The sequence below is a fragment of the Maniola hyperantus genome, chromosome 3, assembly GCF_902806685.2.
Source record: "Maniola hyperantus chromosome 3, iAphHyp1.2, whole genome shotgun sequence".
NCBI lineage: Eukaryota > Metazoa > Arthropoda > Insecta > Lepidoptera > Nymphalidae > Maniola > Maniola hyperantus.
The window spans coordinates 5,328,650-5,345,256 of NC_048538.1; the positions used below are offsets into that span (position 1 = coordinate 5,328,650).

General features: G+C 37.7%; 2 protein-coding genes and 1 long non-coding RNA gene across 3 annotated transcripts in view; 1 reads left to right on the forward strand and 2 right to left on the reverse strand.

The window, feature by feature from the left end:
* LOC138404751 (uncharacterized) overlaps positions 1-16,607 on the forward strand; it is a 622,276-nt gene that overhangs the window by 316,619 nt on the left and 289,050 nt on the right. The window lies entirely within an intron of this gene.
* AdoR (Adenosine receptor) overlaps positions 1,389-16,607 on the reverse strand; it is a 62,760-nt gene continuing 47,541 nt past the window's right edge. The window contains exons 2-3 of the mRNA XM_069509647.1: positions 7,262-7,479; positions 1,389-2,394 (exon numbers count right to left, since the gene is read on the reverse strand). Of these exons, the coding sequence (XP_069365748.1) occupies positions 1,702-2,394; positions 7,262-7,479 (911 nt within the window). The 3' untranslated portion in view covers positions 1,389-1,701. The remainder of the gene's footprint in view (positions 2,395-7,261; positions 7,480-16,607) is intronic.
* On the reverse strand, positions 13,872-15,772 carry LOC117996580 (uncharacterized). The gene is made up of 2 exons (XM_069509648.1): positions 15,754-15,772; positions 13,872-15,717 (listed from the first exon to the last, which is right to left on the reverse strand). The coding sequence occupies exon 2, from the start codon at positions 15,625-15,627 to the stop codon at positions 14,380-14,382; it is 1,248 nt and encodes a 415-aa protein (XP_069365749.1). The 5' UTR covers positions 15,628-15,717; positions 15,754-15,772; the 3' UTR covers positions 13,872-14,379.

Sequence of the window (16,607 nt, forward strand, 5' to 3'; positions counted from 1 at the left end):
ACCCTTTGCCCGAAGTGATCACTTGTATGATGATTTAAGTTTCGTATTTAACTGAAGCCCCATCTAGTAGGTACATGGTGCTCTAAGCGCTTTGCAGACTGTATTCTGTAGCTGAGCATACAAAGTAATAACAAAGCGAATAATATTATTCGTCGTCACAGATGGCGCTTTTGCTTCATACTGTATACCTACGCTCAATAGAGGGCGATATTATCTTTACAAGAAAAGGAACCCATTTTTTTAATAAAAAAATAAGTTATGGCAAGAGTTCGTCAGGTCGGCTCAATCTAGGCTTTTGCTTATTAGAAAGTTTTCAAAGAATAGCAGACTTTTTGAAACGAGTATTTACAATAGACATAAAGCCTGTTCGCTTAGGTTCATGTCACATGATTGTTTAAGGTCATTAACATTACCATAGTTATACCACTGCTAGGTAAGTACACAAGGAAAATCTAGTTTTGAAACTTGCTCACTTGTGGTATTTTTATTATTTTTTACTCAATGAATATCCTATTCAGTTTAATATCACTCGCTTTTAGTAGATAACCCTTTTATCTCCAGTTACTGGGGAGTCGGTAGATAGTAATATTAGGTAGGTAGCCTACTAGTTTTATTTTTTTAATATTACAATAAAACTTAAAGCTAGCCTTATCTAATTACTATATAAATCATGACCGCGTGGAATGGTGCCAATAATACTGGCTGCATTTCCGCGCTGGACAGCCAGGCTGATCCGTTGCGCAAAAAAATGAGCCAGCCCTTCTGTCACCAGATGAGGCTATTAATCGCGGTGAAATGTCTCGTAAAAAATTTTTAGCACTAAGACTCCATGGCCCCAGGCAAACGGCACAAAAATGTAACTCTCTATAAGAGAGGCATACTTGCGCCGCTTGCCGTTTTCAGCTGTTTCTGCTGCGGCTCCCGGTCTTGATGCTGTCTTCCTGATATGACACGGGGCCAATGTGTCAACGCAAGTTGCGTCCCACATTAGCGCCCGTCCCCGTTCCCAGGGAACCAGCGTCAATCCATCAGGTCTCTTGCCATCATCCCGACTAATCCCTGCCGGCTCAATGAGCGCAGGAATATTTATGGTGGCAAGAGCTCTTCTTCTTCCTACTAGTTGACTCTGACATTACACATATTATGCTTTGTTGATTTTTCTGATATTGTTCCATTCCATTATACTTGGTTTAATACAGTGAGCAACGTTATGAAGGTCAAATTCCTGCGCAATGGCAATGACAGAAAAACTTCGTAAAAATAGCGTAGATTTGGACTGTTCCAAATATTTTATCATTCATATTATGTCTATCGTCGATGTTGCTAAATTGTCTGAACGTCCTAAGAATGTTCTCAAAGTGGAAATCAAAATCAATACACCAAAATTCGAACATGTATTTTTATTTACGAAGCGCTTCACGTTAACATAATCACATGACATAAACACATTAACATGAATAATCTCGATACATTAAAATTCAGAATTTCAATAGATAATATGCTACTTACTCTCTTTTATAAACAGCTTATCTAAAAATATTATGTCCAAGAATGTCACAAAAAGTACATTAAGTCGACTATAAAATAGTTATGTAAAGTATTAAATTAATTTAATAGCATATAGAAAGTCCTCTATACTTAAAATAAATTAAAGCTTTTCTACGTCACACTATAAGCCGAGGGTACCCGGCTTGCCTCATGTCAGCTGTGCTCAGAGCTGACGCTACGCACCCTTCGAATGAACTCCTCTACTTTCTTATACGGACTTTGACATCCTTGACTAGCTTCTATGAGATATGGTCCGTTATTCAATTCACGTCCTTCTGGAGTGTGTCTTCCACTAGAATTATCATTTGCATTTCTATTTAAAAACGGTTCTAAATCTGGATTTACTCTCGAAGCAGGTACAGCCTTGCTTCTATCTTGAGTAGCTACTAATTCAGCTTCCTTCTGTCTAAGCCATACTGGCGAGTTTACGTACACCCTCGGTCTCTCCCTGTATGCATTACATCTTTCTAATGCCGGTCTTCTTACTGGTACTGGCGGTCTATACGCTGCAGGTAGAGGCACACCTCTACCTAATACAGTACAAATAAGACCTTTCAAGGCCGCTCGAAAATCTTTTAAATGGTAGGCGTACAGCAGCGGATTTACTGCCGAATTTAAATGGGAAAAAACAATGCAAAAGTAAGTGAGTGGATTAGGAATATCTAATTCGGGCATGAAGGCCTTGATCGCGTTGATTGTGTACAGTGGTATCCAGCAGACTATAAAGAAGAAGACGATGATTGCCAGATTTTGAGTAGCCTTGACTTCTCGCTTCTGGGCTGCTCCTAGGACCCGTAACATGGTGCCTCGTCCGTGGCTTCCTTCAACAGTTACTACCGCGCTCATCTGTAAACAAACGAAATTTCATTAAATTTTTCGTAATATAAATAACTAGCTAATGTCCGCGACTTCGTTCGCGTGGAATTAGGTTTTCAAAAATCCCGTGGGAACTCTTTGATTTTCCGGGATAAAAAGTAGCTCATGTCACTCTCGAGGTCTTTAACTATACCCATGCAAAAGATCAAGTCAATCCGTGGCTCCATTGCGACGCGATTGAAGGTTGTCCTTCCAAACAAACAAACACACTTTCGCATTTATAATATGGGTAGTGATTGTTTTATTTACGGTAACTTTGCAAGGTAGATTTGAGCAGAGATAATTATCTCTGATTTGAGGCATACAAACTTTTATACTTGACGTGTAGTTTCGACGTAAATAACTAAGTACATATTATACGTAGATACAGTTGTATTGGTGTTCCGTGTTATGTCTACTCCAAAAATCGACAAAGCCTTCAAAGTTCGACCATCTTTTGACCTCTACGTAAACTCGTAATAAGCAGGTGCTTCGATATCTGCTCGTCGCAGAATCAAATTATGGTTTTCGTTATTTTTACGAGATTTTCTTATTTTAGCAGTTTCATTTTTGAATATAAGTGAATGCATACCTATATGAAAATGTAGAGTGGTAGGTAGATAATTAAGTACGTCTTATAATTTTAATGACTAATACGTATAGCACAATAAGTTCAGGTAGTTATGGCAATGATAACTCATAATTTAAATACGACGTCACGTTTCAGCAAACAGGTGTCCATGTTGAGTAAATAAAATACGATTCAAAGGCTTCTTCTTGTTAAAATAATGTATTAGTTTTGTTATTTTCGTTTTATTCACAATCTGTGTGCTAAAATGGCCTTCCAGCAAACTCAGACTTTATTTACCTACCTTAATAAACCTGTGTTGAAAATTTTGTACAGTAAAATTTTCAATAAGTAGCCACATGTTTTATTTACTTCAGTTCGCATTGAGATGGCGAAACAGCACCATATTTTTTTCAGAGCAACGTTCACAATCAAACAAAATTAGCCGTGGGTATAGAATTCTTTAAATTGGCGTCAATTAATTATTTAAACCGTGGCATAGTTGTCATGTGAATATGCGGCAATGGTATCAAGCCGAAATACAATTTTATTCTATAGACAATTAGGACATAAATGTTATAAGCCTGTTAAATAGGTTGTTGTTAAGCCAATTTTGTTGTGACCTAGGTTTTCTCTTGAAATAAGGGAAAAAAATCGGCCAAGTGCGAGACAGACTCGTGCACCGAGGGTTCCGTATTGCAGAAGAAGAAAAACGGTAAGAATCACTTTTGCAGACAAACTGCAAAACTAACTTGGTTTGTTAAGGTTTACCTATTGTTAATATGATAAAAACTATGATAGTTAACATAAACTTCTATTGACCATAATTATTTCAGATTTTTTGATTGATAAACTTTGGAGGTAATGGAGGAACGGCTTTTTTTGACATTTTGCACCATAAATCTAAAACTATTACGCCTAAAAATATGTAAAAAATCTGTTTTATAATTTAAATGTAAAGCCCTTTCATATGATACCCGAATTGGTGTAGTTATCTTAATTTGAAAATTGAAAATACTAATTGTTTGTTCATGAACACATATTTTTTTCTCGTGATGTGAAACGAGAACGATCACAAATTCAGGGTTGGATTTTTTCCTTTAATTGTCATGTCATAAAACCTACCTATCTGCTAAATTTTCTATCTGTTATCTGTTTCCTTGACAGACACGACAGACGGACAGACAGACAGACAGACAGACAGACAGAACGACGAAGTGATCCTATAAGGGTTCCTTTTTCCTTTTGAGGTAGGTACGGAACCCTAAAAAACATTGAGTCTCGTTCTTTTCATTCTTTCACTAATGTTTACTTTCTCGCTTACCCTCTATCTTTCATTTTAATATCATATAACCTACTATTTGTCCGGATTTTCACCAACTGGAAATCAATCGTCAGAAAATTTTTAAGAACATCTGGCTTATAAAGTGATATCAAACTTAATATCTATGGAAATAACGTAACACAAGTGAAAAATCCAACCAATATTGCAAAAAACAATAATCATTTTGCAAGTTACCTGTCTGGGAAGTTGTGTCTGCATGTAACTTTCTCAACAGCTCCATAATAAAAAACTTAAATTGGAAGTAAAAGATGATCGTTATTTTCGACGTGTGAAAGTATTTAAGATTGTTGTCTCTAAAAGCCATTACAAGATATGCTCATATGCCTGGAGTCTGCTTTGCAAACATTAGAATATGAAATGACATAATATTTTGGAATCACACAAAATATATCTTTCTAGTAAATTATTTTCATACAACAAGCACCAATAAGATCGCCGCTTAGCGTACAAGCGAGATAATAGTTACTAGGTAATTATTATAGAATTTGAAAAATTAAATAAATTGTTGAGATCTGTGCACATCTTAAATTCTTGGTAAATTGGCCCAATTGGTTCTTCTTGTATTGGTGTATATTGGTCATCTAATTAAACTCAATTTAGTACGGTGCTATTTCAGATATAACACAACACAAAAGTAAACTGACAATACTCAGACTGAAATTATGCTTTTTTCTGAAGTAGTTTTTTTATTATCACGTAGGGTCATGTCAAAGTCAAAGTCAAAGTCAAATGATTTATTCAAAATAGGTAATAAATTACTCTTATTGATTGTCTGGTATAGTGTTAGATTTGTAAGATATAGTGGTGATAATTATAACGCAAACTTAAAACTAAAGCTACGAGGGTTCCAAACGCGCCCAGGTCTGAGAAGAGCCCACAACAAACTGTCTGATATAAATCAACGTAAAATGTATACAATGGGACCCAAAAAAAAATTGAAACAAACTATGTGTAATGTATACTTTCTTTACCAGCAATTTCTACCTACTGGTGCGACATTTGTCGGTAAATAGAACTACTGGTACAAATATACGAAACGTGACTCGAACTTTCACTCTCTCGCTTGATTACTTTGTCGGTCACTTTTGTGGAGGGCTCGAGGGTTTGATGGATAGCTTTAATATTGTATTCTATATGGAACTGGTGTTCCTTATATATCCCAACCCAGCGTCAAAACAATAGTCCAATTTAACAAATGCCTTTTTAAATCGACTTTAAAAAAGGAGGAGGTTACCAATTCGTCGGAATCTTTTTTATTTTAATACCCCATGTATTAAAATATGCTATGCCCTAGAAATATTATAACAGTAGGTACTATAATATTATAGCTCTTGTTTACGTAATATATTCAGTAGTAAATTAAATTCTTTTTTTAATTTTTAGTGTACAAACACGGTAAGGTACCTAACCTAGAAGTCGGTTTTTATTTTTATTTTTTAAATTTTGTTATATTTAATTCAGGGTTCTATAGATTCGTCCTTGACCACAATCTCGTCGAATGATTTTTCCTAATAGGACAAATGCAACATTTATCAAATTACTAACTTTATTGCTGTAAAAATTTTGTTCTAAAACGTCATTCATCTTCGATACCAAGCTACTTATTTTCCTCAATAAGTAGATACTTTCTCAGAGATTCACAAGCAACCCAGTATCACATACCCAGGAGCCTTCTCATAATGCAGTTTTACGTTTTCTAGTGACGCATTTGGACCAGGCGGTCAATCACATTTATATCTACGTCATAAATACTCGTAGTGGCCGGCGTCATGAGATTGCCCCAGTGCAGGCCGGTATACGTTGATTGTTGTATAAGCTACTGGGTATTTACTCGTAGCTACAGCTGATTCACCTCGATCGTAATTCCCTTGCACAATGTTGTGAGTTTTTAGCAGGAAAATGAATCTGCTTACAAATTACAGTGAAATCATAGTGTTTCATTTCTGATTACTATTTATTGTTGTTGTCTTCTTTTAATCTATTACTAGATGATGTCCTTGACTTCTTCCGCATGGATTTAGGTTTTTTTTAATCCCGTGGGAACTCTTTAATTTTCCGTGAAAAAAGTCATTCCCTGTCCAAAGCCTATGTCATTCTCGGGGATGTAACCTAACTCTGTGCTAAATTTCATCAAAATCGCTTAAACTGTTGGGCTGTCAAAGCCTAGCAGACAGACAGACACACTTTCGCATTTATAATATTAGTATGGATTATGATACCATTGTGTTTATGATAGCATTTTTGTGGAGACAGCGTACCAGCAAGGGCATGTGGGACGACCTCCAACTCCCTGGACTAACGACCTAAAGAAGGTAGCGGGAAGTGGATGGCGCGCTCTCTCGGAAAGGCCTATGTGCAGCAGAGCAGTGGACGCAAACAGGCTGATTGATTGATTTAATGTGTATATTTATTATTGCTTTATAGATGAGAATATTAAAATAAATGCAATTCATCTTCTAAGTATAATACTTATAAAAATGAATCATAATGTGTTGCTCATCGCAAATATCGAGAACCGCTGAACCGATTTCGCTAATTCTTTTTTTATAATATTCCTTGAAGTACGAGGATGGTTCTTACGGAAAGAAAAATTTAATTCGACCTCCCCCTCAATTTTCTAAACTCCACCCGAGCGAAGCCGGGGCGGTTCAGCTAGTATTAAATAAAATTTAGGCAATATTTTTGTAAAATCTAATGTTGCTCTCTACGGTCTACCAAGCAACGGCAAAACTCGAGTGGGAAAGAACCGAGTGTGAGTTTTTGCGATTAAAATATATTTACTGAATAGTAAATAAAGTAACCTAGAGGCTGATCTAATATTATTCAAGTAGGTGGTACATATTATACTCCAAAGAAGCAAGTAAGAACATTAATCTAAAACTATTGAAGACAAGTTTTAAAAGATCTATCTAATACTTATTAGCTACAATAAAGAGCTTAATTACCTGTTTAACAACTACTCTATAAATGTGTGCGTAGAACGCCGCTAGCAGCACACTAGGGGTCACAATGGTGGCGAAGTAGAGGAACAGCAGGTAATTGTAGTCCATGACCTCGACGAAGTAGCACCCTGGAGGAGGCGGGTCCTTGTCGCCAGCGTGCCAGCCGAAGAGCGGCAGCAAGCCCACTCCAGCGCCTGCCACCCAACATGCTGAGATTATAACTGAAAAGAAAAAAACCTGATATAAATATGTAGGTACCTAACTAGAGAGTTATCACACTGATATCATAAAGGCGAAAGTTTGTGTTTATGTGTGTATGTTTGTTGCTCTTTCACGCAAAAACTACTTGACGGATTTGGCTGAACTTTAGAATGGGGATAGATTTTACCCTGGATTAACACAAAGGCTACCTCTTATCCCGTAAAAATTCATGGTTCCCGAGGGATTTTGAAAAATCGCAATTCACCTTTTTACCGCTTCACGCTGCAACTAATAAACCGATTTGGCTGAAATTTGGAATGAAGATAGATTATACTCTAACTGAACACATAAACTACCTTTTACTCCGTAAAAATCTATGGTTTCCATTGGATTTTGAAAAACCATAATTTAGCTTTTTATTCCTTCACGCCACTACTGATGAACCCATTTGACTAGAATTTAGAATGGAGATAGATTATTATACTCTGGATTAACACATAGGCCATAAAGATTTATGGTTCCGGGATTTCGAAAAATCTAAATTCACATGTCACCCACTCGGACTCCGCCATGAGGCTGCAGTCTGCATAGTCACTAACCATCTGGTGTGATTACAGACAAGGGCAAGTTTTATTATTATCCCAGTGACACCTCAACCATTGTTATTAATAGAAATGGGAAAGTCCCTCAGCAATGAGGAATGCCTATCCTACCTTTCACCACAGTGAAAGACCGCATACACCATTGAAGCATAACCTAGGTACTAGACACCATAGTGGCATTTGTGCATAACGTGGCGTAGACGTGGTAAGTATCGATATTCCATCTAGAGTTAGGTAACTACCAAGCTCTTTCAGGCTGAAATCTATAGAACATACTTTGACTTTGCTTAGATTTAATTTTCAGTTTAAACAAGACAGATTTATGCCAGCGATATAGCGCTGTCTCGTTTTAACAGGTCTTAAGTATGAGCAAAGTCTAGTGCGCTCTATAGATCTCGCAGCTTCAGTTTCAGTCATACCTAAGTCATAACTTAGGTATTACAATGTTATTTGTAAATTGTAACATCTGTTAATCATACAACATACAATACATAGGTACATATTATATGAAACAATGTTTTCAGTGTTACTGTAACTTATAAGGTTTTCAGTTACAAGTTATAACTAGGTAGATGTAGGTAGGTATTTTTACCGAAACCTATTTTACATATCATTTGCTCAGCTGTATTGAAACAATATATAAACATGGTTAGGTTCTCATAGTTAAGTAGATAGGTACCTACTTACACTTATAATAATGCTACAAGAAAATAAGGCGTGAAGAGTGAAAATAATATCACTGACACGTGAAACAACGTAGAGGCAATATTATCATCATCAACCAATTGCCGGCTCACTACTAAGCACGGGTCTCCTCTCAAAATGATGGTGGCTTCGCCATAGTCTACCACGCTGCTGGCAAAGTGCGGATTGGCAGTTTTTTTTATAAAGAATATTAGTCATGTTAAATGACTAATATTCCCTTTACCTCTTTAACTAAGCGTCAAGCTTGTGCTAGGAGTAGGTACGACAATAGTGCAACGGGCGGGGTTTGAACCGTCGCTCGTCGAACTTTCGATTTTCAGTCCACTCCTTTACCGGATGAGCTATTGAGGGACCTTTGAGAACATTATGGAAAATTCTCAGGCATGTAGGTTTTCTCGCGATGTATTCCTTCACCGTTAAAGCAAGTAGGTAGGTAACTACTTACGTTATACGATACTAGCTTATGCCCGCGACTTCGTCCGCGTGGACCACACAAATTTTAAACCCCCATTTTACACCCTTAGGTTTGATCTTTAATTATGAAATTTTAACATGAGCTTAATAAAATATGTCATACTGCTAATTGCAAAAATATTAACTACAAAACTTCTTTATAGACACTTCAAAACTGACAGAATTTCATACAAACTTCAAGCCCCTATTTTACCCCTTTAGGGGTTGAATTTTGAAAAATCCTTTCTTAGCGGACGCCTACGTCATGATAGCTATCTGCATGCCAAATTTCAGCCCGATCCATCCAGTAGTTTCAGCTGTGCGTTGATAGATCAGTCAGTCAGTCAGTCATTCAGTCAGTCAGTCAGTCAGTCAGTCACCTTTTCGTTTTATATATATAGATTATCAGTCAGCTACCTACCTACAGTACCCGGCAGGAAATAGTATACATCAACCTTTGGAGAGTCTCTGTCGTTGAGACCGACAAAACGTCACATAGGTCAAGGTGTAAGTAACAGAGACAACGCTCTAAAGGTCGATGTATAATATTTGTACATAATTACAGTACGCGGCCAAAAGTGATGAACATCGATCTTTAGGAGATAGCAGATTTGTAGAGCACTGTCTCGGTCGTTGAGACCGACAAAACGTCATATGGGTATGAGTGACAGAGACAACGCTCTACAAACCTGAAATGTCATTCTAAAGGCCGATGTTCATAACTTTCGGCCGCGTATCTGCTATACAAAATATTGTACATCACACTGCAACGACATCATTCATACTGGAGCTCATGTTGGAGCCGCATTGCTGGCCACGCACCATCGCAGTCCCGCCTGTGGTCACGCTCCGCAGTCATACAGTTGCAAGAATCACGCAATAAGTACAAAACGAGCCTGCGTTCAGTGTTCTAAATTCGGTTAGGTAACTACCTAGATGCATAGATATAGATAATAGGATACTCAGTGGGTTTACCTTACCTTGCTGATGCCAATTGTGTTTAACCAGACCTTCAGCTTTAGATAATTTTCATTAGTATATTCTGCTATGAATTACTTACAATTACAATTTCATAGAACGGGTTCTACCTACACTCTCTATCAAATCCATGGAACTACGAATAAGCTTAGTTTACAAAAAGTACCTCACTCAATTTTGAATACGGAATAGGACCTCCCATATTCACATATTTTGTGTTGTTTCATATTTTTGGCGTCTAAGAGCGCCAAGCGGAACAAATTGGCGTATCTATAGGTAGGTAGGTACCACACACATAAGTACTATGTACTGTCAGTACTGTGATGTACGCATGTACGCCACATCATTGAGTTAGCGGTCGTTGGTTTTAAAATTATTGTATTATATGTAGGCTTGTAGGTAGCTACGTGTGACTCATTAGGTCTATAGCAGCGTTTCCCATTTGCCGGGTCGCGACCCAGTACTGGGCCATCAAAATAAAATCCCGGGTCGCAACATTCCCGCATTGTTTTAAAAATATTACCAAATATCGATAATATTATCTCTTTCTATAAAAATGAATCGCTGAATGTGTTGCTGATCGCAAATCTCACACAGCTGAACAGCTGAACCGATTTCGCTAACTTTTTTTTTCATAATATTCCTTGAAGTACGGTACGGGGAATGGTTCTTACGGAGAGAAAAATTTAAAAAAAATCCTGAAAAAAAATCGACTGTTAGGCGGTACGAAGTTCGCCGGGGTACCTAATGGAACCAGCTTGGGAAGTGTTAAGTGGGTCACGAAGGGGCAATGTGAAAATTACCGGGCCATGGCAGAACAATGTTTGGGAAACACTGGTCTATAGGACTATGGTAGGACTTGGTCTAGGACAAACAATAGGATTAAGTCGTGGCGGGTGAATCCAAAAGTATCAACACTGGTTTGTAACAAAATATAGAAGGTTGAACCGGCTCCTTTAAAATGAATGGGCTCTATGAGTGTTTGTTTTATTACCCCTATTGTTTACGTGGCATGTCGAATTTAATCTAATTGTTATTGCTAATGACGGTTTCAAGTGGAAACACGCCAGGTTATATTGAATGCGCTATAGTTACCTATTATTATGATCAAGATTCAAGATCAAGATTTTTTATTTCGTCTGGTAATCAGTTGGAGCCGTTCCAATCCTAACTCGTAATTATGTACTTTTATTTTTAAAAGTGGATTCCAGATTATAAAATAATAGCATAGCTATTACTAGACCAAACACTCGTTGCAAAAGGCGAAAGTTGACAATTTATTCATTAACTAGCTGATGCCCGCGATTTGGTCCGCGTGGAATTAGATTTTTAAGTCCCGTGGGAACTCTTTGATTTCCCGGGATAAAAAGTAGCCTGTGTCACTCTCTAGGTCTTTATCTGTACCCATGCAAAAAAAATCACGTCAATCCGTTGCACCGTTGCGACGTGATTGAAGGACAAACCAACAAACCAATAAACCAACAAACAAACACAATTTCGCATTTATAATAAGGGTAGGGTACTGATTCAACCCAACCAGGCATCGAACCATAACACGTTCTCACTGAGCTTAGCCACGAGCTTGGTTTGTCCCACGCATCAATAATTCTTGACTGTTCTTTTCACATCATCATCATCATGATTAACCCATCGCTGGCTCACTACAGAGCACGGGTCTCCTCTCAGAGTGAGAAGGGTTTTGGCCATAGTCTACCACGCTGGCCAAGTGCGGATAAGCAGACTTCACACACCTTTGAGAACATTATGGACAACTCTCAGGCATGCAGGTTTCCTCACGACGTTTCTAGTAACTTCGTTAAAGCAAGTGATATTAATTAAGTAGGTACATACTTAAAACGCACATAACTCCGAAAAGCGCGCCCGGGATCGAACCCCCAACCTCCGATTAGGAGGCGGACGTCCTAACCACTAGGCTATCACAGCTTTTCACATACTAGGTAGATAAGAATATTCTACTGCACAACATTGAAAGTTTCATCAATATCAGTTCAGCCTACATACCAACTTAGCTAAATTTCAAATTTTGGAACCAAATCAATAAGTATAATATGTAACAGAAGGTGGGTCAGGATGGAGAAAATCAAATATCTTATTCCACTTAGTAGGTAGGTATATTCACTGACCACTGTACACATAATAGAGTCAAGTGTTAACAAAAGTCTGCCCGTTGCCGGTTAAAACATCTCAGGCCCGAAGTTATATAATATTATCATAATATAGTATTAACATAAACAAAACTTATCTTGACTAGGTATTATTACGTATAAAAACTCCGTACCTACCTACTGTGTACCTGAAGTGTGTATGGGATCTCATTACATAACACAAACTATCTCCAGCTATGGCAACTTGCGAGTCGCATAACCAAAGGTCCGCTGATAGACCGTACCTAGACTATTCGAAATATAAACATACGGCGGTGCGACAGCTTCTATAACATATAGAGGTACGTAGTACGAATTACGAGACAGGTCGAGATCCAGGCAATCGAGAAGGGAATGCCCCGCACTAACCGGGTGCGGGAGAGCGCGGGTATACGGGGGTTCCCTCGCCTCATACCTCAATTACCTACTATGGGTACTACCTACCTATGCCTGATTGTACCTACCTACCTCGTTTAGTCAGTTTTATAAATATTTAGCTTTTCATTAAAAGTATGACCATGAGGAAGGATATTAACATCATTAACAGTACTTTATTCCTTCATTAACGCACTTAATAATGTAGTAGGCACTTACCTACATGGAGACATGGTTATGCTTGAATCTTGCTTGAATAATAATAATATACCTACCTTCCTAATTACTGTCTCATGTCTGTATACTTTGCACGTTATTGTGCCTGACCATTTTCGAGGTTTACGTTACAAGCCATTGAAATGCTTCAGGGAAAACCCTGATGATAGGTACCTACCTATGTATTAGGACAACACACAGCTGATGCTAGGTATAGTCCGTGCCTATCCACTGCAGCGGAGCGGAGCGGAGATGTGTTGAGCATTCCAATCAGGTTGTCGATAAATAAAGTAATAGGTATGTTTATTCCGTCATTTGATAAAACTCTGATTGGTCAACTATACACATCTCCGCTCCGCTCCGCTTCAGTGGACAGGCACCCTTAGTGTGGGGGCTGTGCGGGGCGTTCCCTCCCCGATTGTCATTTCGACCAGTCGCGCGCGATATAACAATTATAAGTTATAACATAGGTACTTGGATGAAGTTTGCTAGCAAATAGTGACAGAGTGAGATGAAAAAGATCTAATACCTAACATGGAAACAAGGAAAACAATAAAAACAAGTTTACCTACAATATATTATTTTGATGGAATACTTACCTACCTACTACATATTAGGTAAGTATCTTGTTTAGGTAAGTACAGATTTAATGTCAATTTAAGATATTATACTTACAGTATAATTAAAGATTACTAAACTACCTATGTACCTACTTGATTGAAAAAATAAAAACTAGTAAAACATGTTTCAAATATCCTGTTACTAATGACACAGTACTTACTATTAACTTTTAAATCTAACCTTACAAAAACAAAACTAAAAAGTGTCCAGTGATTTTTGTATACTTATGCATACAAACAAACAGGTCATTAATTAACTGAAAAAACAACCCAGTTTTATAGGATTAAAAGAAAAAACTTTTATTACTAACAAAATTTATTAATATAGCCAAATACTGTTTTACAAAATATCACATTCAATTCAATATAACTCAAGACAAATATTATATACATTCAGCTGTGTTAAGTCCCACTTAAAGTATAATATAATTATAAAAGACCCCATGTAAAACTATTTATTTAAATATATAAGTAAAAAATAGATCAGTCAGTATTTTAGAGTGTCTATAGCTTGGCACATAATATCATTTCAAAGCTACCGTTCATGGAAGGAATGATACATAATTATCTTCAATTCTTACAAACAAACAATATTTTACATAATAAAGATTCCAAAAATATATATTATACAGGCTGTAACATCTGAACAATACAATATATTTTATTATCTGGCACAAGGAGACAGTTAAAGCACTACTGTTTACTAAAGAAGTACTGTTGTAAGAAATACTGTTATCATTGTGATATTTAACTAAATAAATTCCAAACATTTTAAATTTACAACACTATTTAGTACTTAATTAATTTCAATATGCAACAAATATAGCGACCACAACACTTAATATGGATAGTACTGGCAGGTTTCTCGAAGCTGAATTCTTTTTCAAAGATTGTGTCGCATATGTCTGTAAAAGACCACAAGGCACAGATCTCTTCATGTTACTAGTTGGACTATGTCTCATTACATAGCACTTCATACCCGGTGTTACTTCAACTTCCTTGCCTTTGACCTGTAAAGCATCTGTAGTTGTTGTGTTTGTCGTAGTGATAGTTACTGAAGAAGTCACAGTGCCCGGAGCGGCTGGGGTGTTGGGTGCTGTATTGTTGGACGCTGTGGTGTTTACATTGGTCACATTCACTGGCACCAATGTGCCATTTGGTAAAATTTCATACAGGGTACTGGGTGCCGGTGGCGGAAGATTGACAGATCCATCTGCATTCAGTGTTGTAACATTGGTCACTGTTGTAGTTACTACAGTTGCAGTGGAGTTAGTTCCGGTGCTTTTTTGTTTGGCCTCCTCCTCAAAAATGAAACTGGATATCAAATTGCAATCTATTTTAGTTTCCTCATAGTCTCCATTGTCTTTTTTCAGGCCAAACTTGCACACTTCGCCCGGCTTAGATACATAAGTTTGTCCTGATCCTGAATGGGCCTTGGCAGCTGCGTAAGTGGCGACACCTAGTGTTCCGAGGTTCAATAAGGCTAGACCAGCTAAAAGTGTGCCATATTTACTTCCGGAGTCTTTGTATTGGTACACGTAATTTGGTGGGCTACCATGATACACTGGATAGGGTACAGATGGTCCGCCATGTGTGGGGGTGTATCTGATCTGTTGCGGGGGATTGTAGTTGTAATGATGGTGGATATTTGTAGTGTGACTCACTCCACTGCCAGCATGACTCGGTGTGTTGCCAGACAAGCCTTTACCTGACGGGTAACCGTGACTTTGTCCCGACGACCCATGCGTGCCTGATGAGGGATAACTGTGGCCGCCTCCAGATGAAGGATTCGCGTGGCCACCTCCTGTACCCGAGAGGCCGCCTGATGAAGGGTAGCCGTGACTGTTACCCGACGACGGATACCCGTGTCCTCCTGTACCCGAAAGGCCACCGGATGACGGGTAGCTGTGGTGACTGCCGCCGCCCGAAAGGCCACCCCCACTTGGCTTCGGATATGAATGCCTACCACTACTGTACGATCGCTTTGACGTTATTGGATCGACGATAGAAAGTAGTAATAAAGCACAAAACAACGTTTTTAAATAGCGATGCATGTTGTTAATGTTAATTCATCAACTTTCACCACTAGAAACGAACAACACGTGATTCACCACGACTCTTGCGCACTAAACTAAAACCGGTGACTAAAACCACTAAAACTATAAAAGACAAAGACAAACGTAAAAATTATAGTGAAATCCAAACTGGTGAAGCTCACCACAGAGTACTTTGTATTTCAGCTCACAAACAGCTAGTGAACTAGTGAAGTTCGTGAAATTGTTTATGAATAGGGTTGCAACGATACGATACATCGGAAACCCGATGAATATCGATATACCGAAGCCTAAAATATCGATAATTATCAATATCGATGAAACGCTGATATCCATATCGAGTAAACTCAAGAATATCGTAACGAAATATCAAAATCACCTACCTTTATAAACCGTAGATAGAGTAATAAAGGTAGATGCAGGAACGTTTGCTTTCTCATTCGCACTAAAAAGAGAGCACAGATAAATTTACTAATGTGATAAACAGAGACGCAGCTAACCTATTTTTTATCCCTTATCGTGTAACTGGTTTTTTTCAAGAATACATACACGAGAACAACACATTGATTTTATTTCCAATTTTTTGATTATCTATTCACTTAAATGAACATTAAAATATCAATAAATATCGATATATTGGCGTACTTGACCGATATATCGAAACATCAATATCGACTTAGGTCGATATTTATTAATATATTGATATTTTTATAAAACATGCATGCCTATGCCAAAATGTATTTGTACTTGGCAAACAACGTGAAGTGTAGAAGGAATGACATTTCACAAGTAAGTAAATCTGCTTGAGCGAGAGGGACTGAGGGGGCCACGCTAGTTGCAAATCTGGACATATCTGTGCAATATATTATATAGAAAAAATATCGATACTTTTCGTACTATCCCTATTATTATTAACTTTTTACTGACATTGACACTTTCAGTGGTGCCAGGGCCTAGCTCTATGGGGCCCAGAGTCTTTC

Coding starts and splice junctions, on each gene's coding strand:
- LOC117996580 (XM_069509648.1), bottom strand. CDS start 15,627: ATGCATCGCTATTTAAAAACGTTGTTTTGTGCTTTATTACTACTTTCT.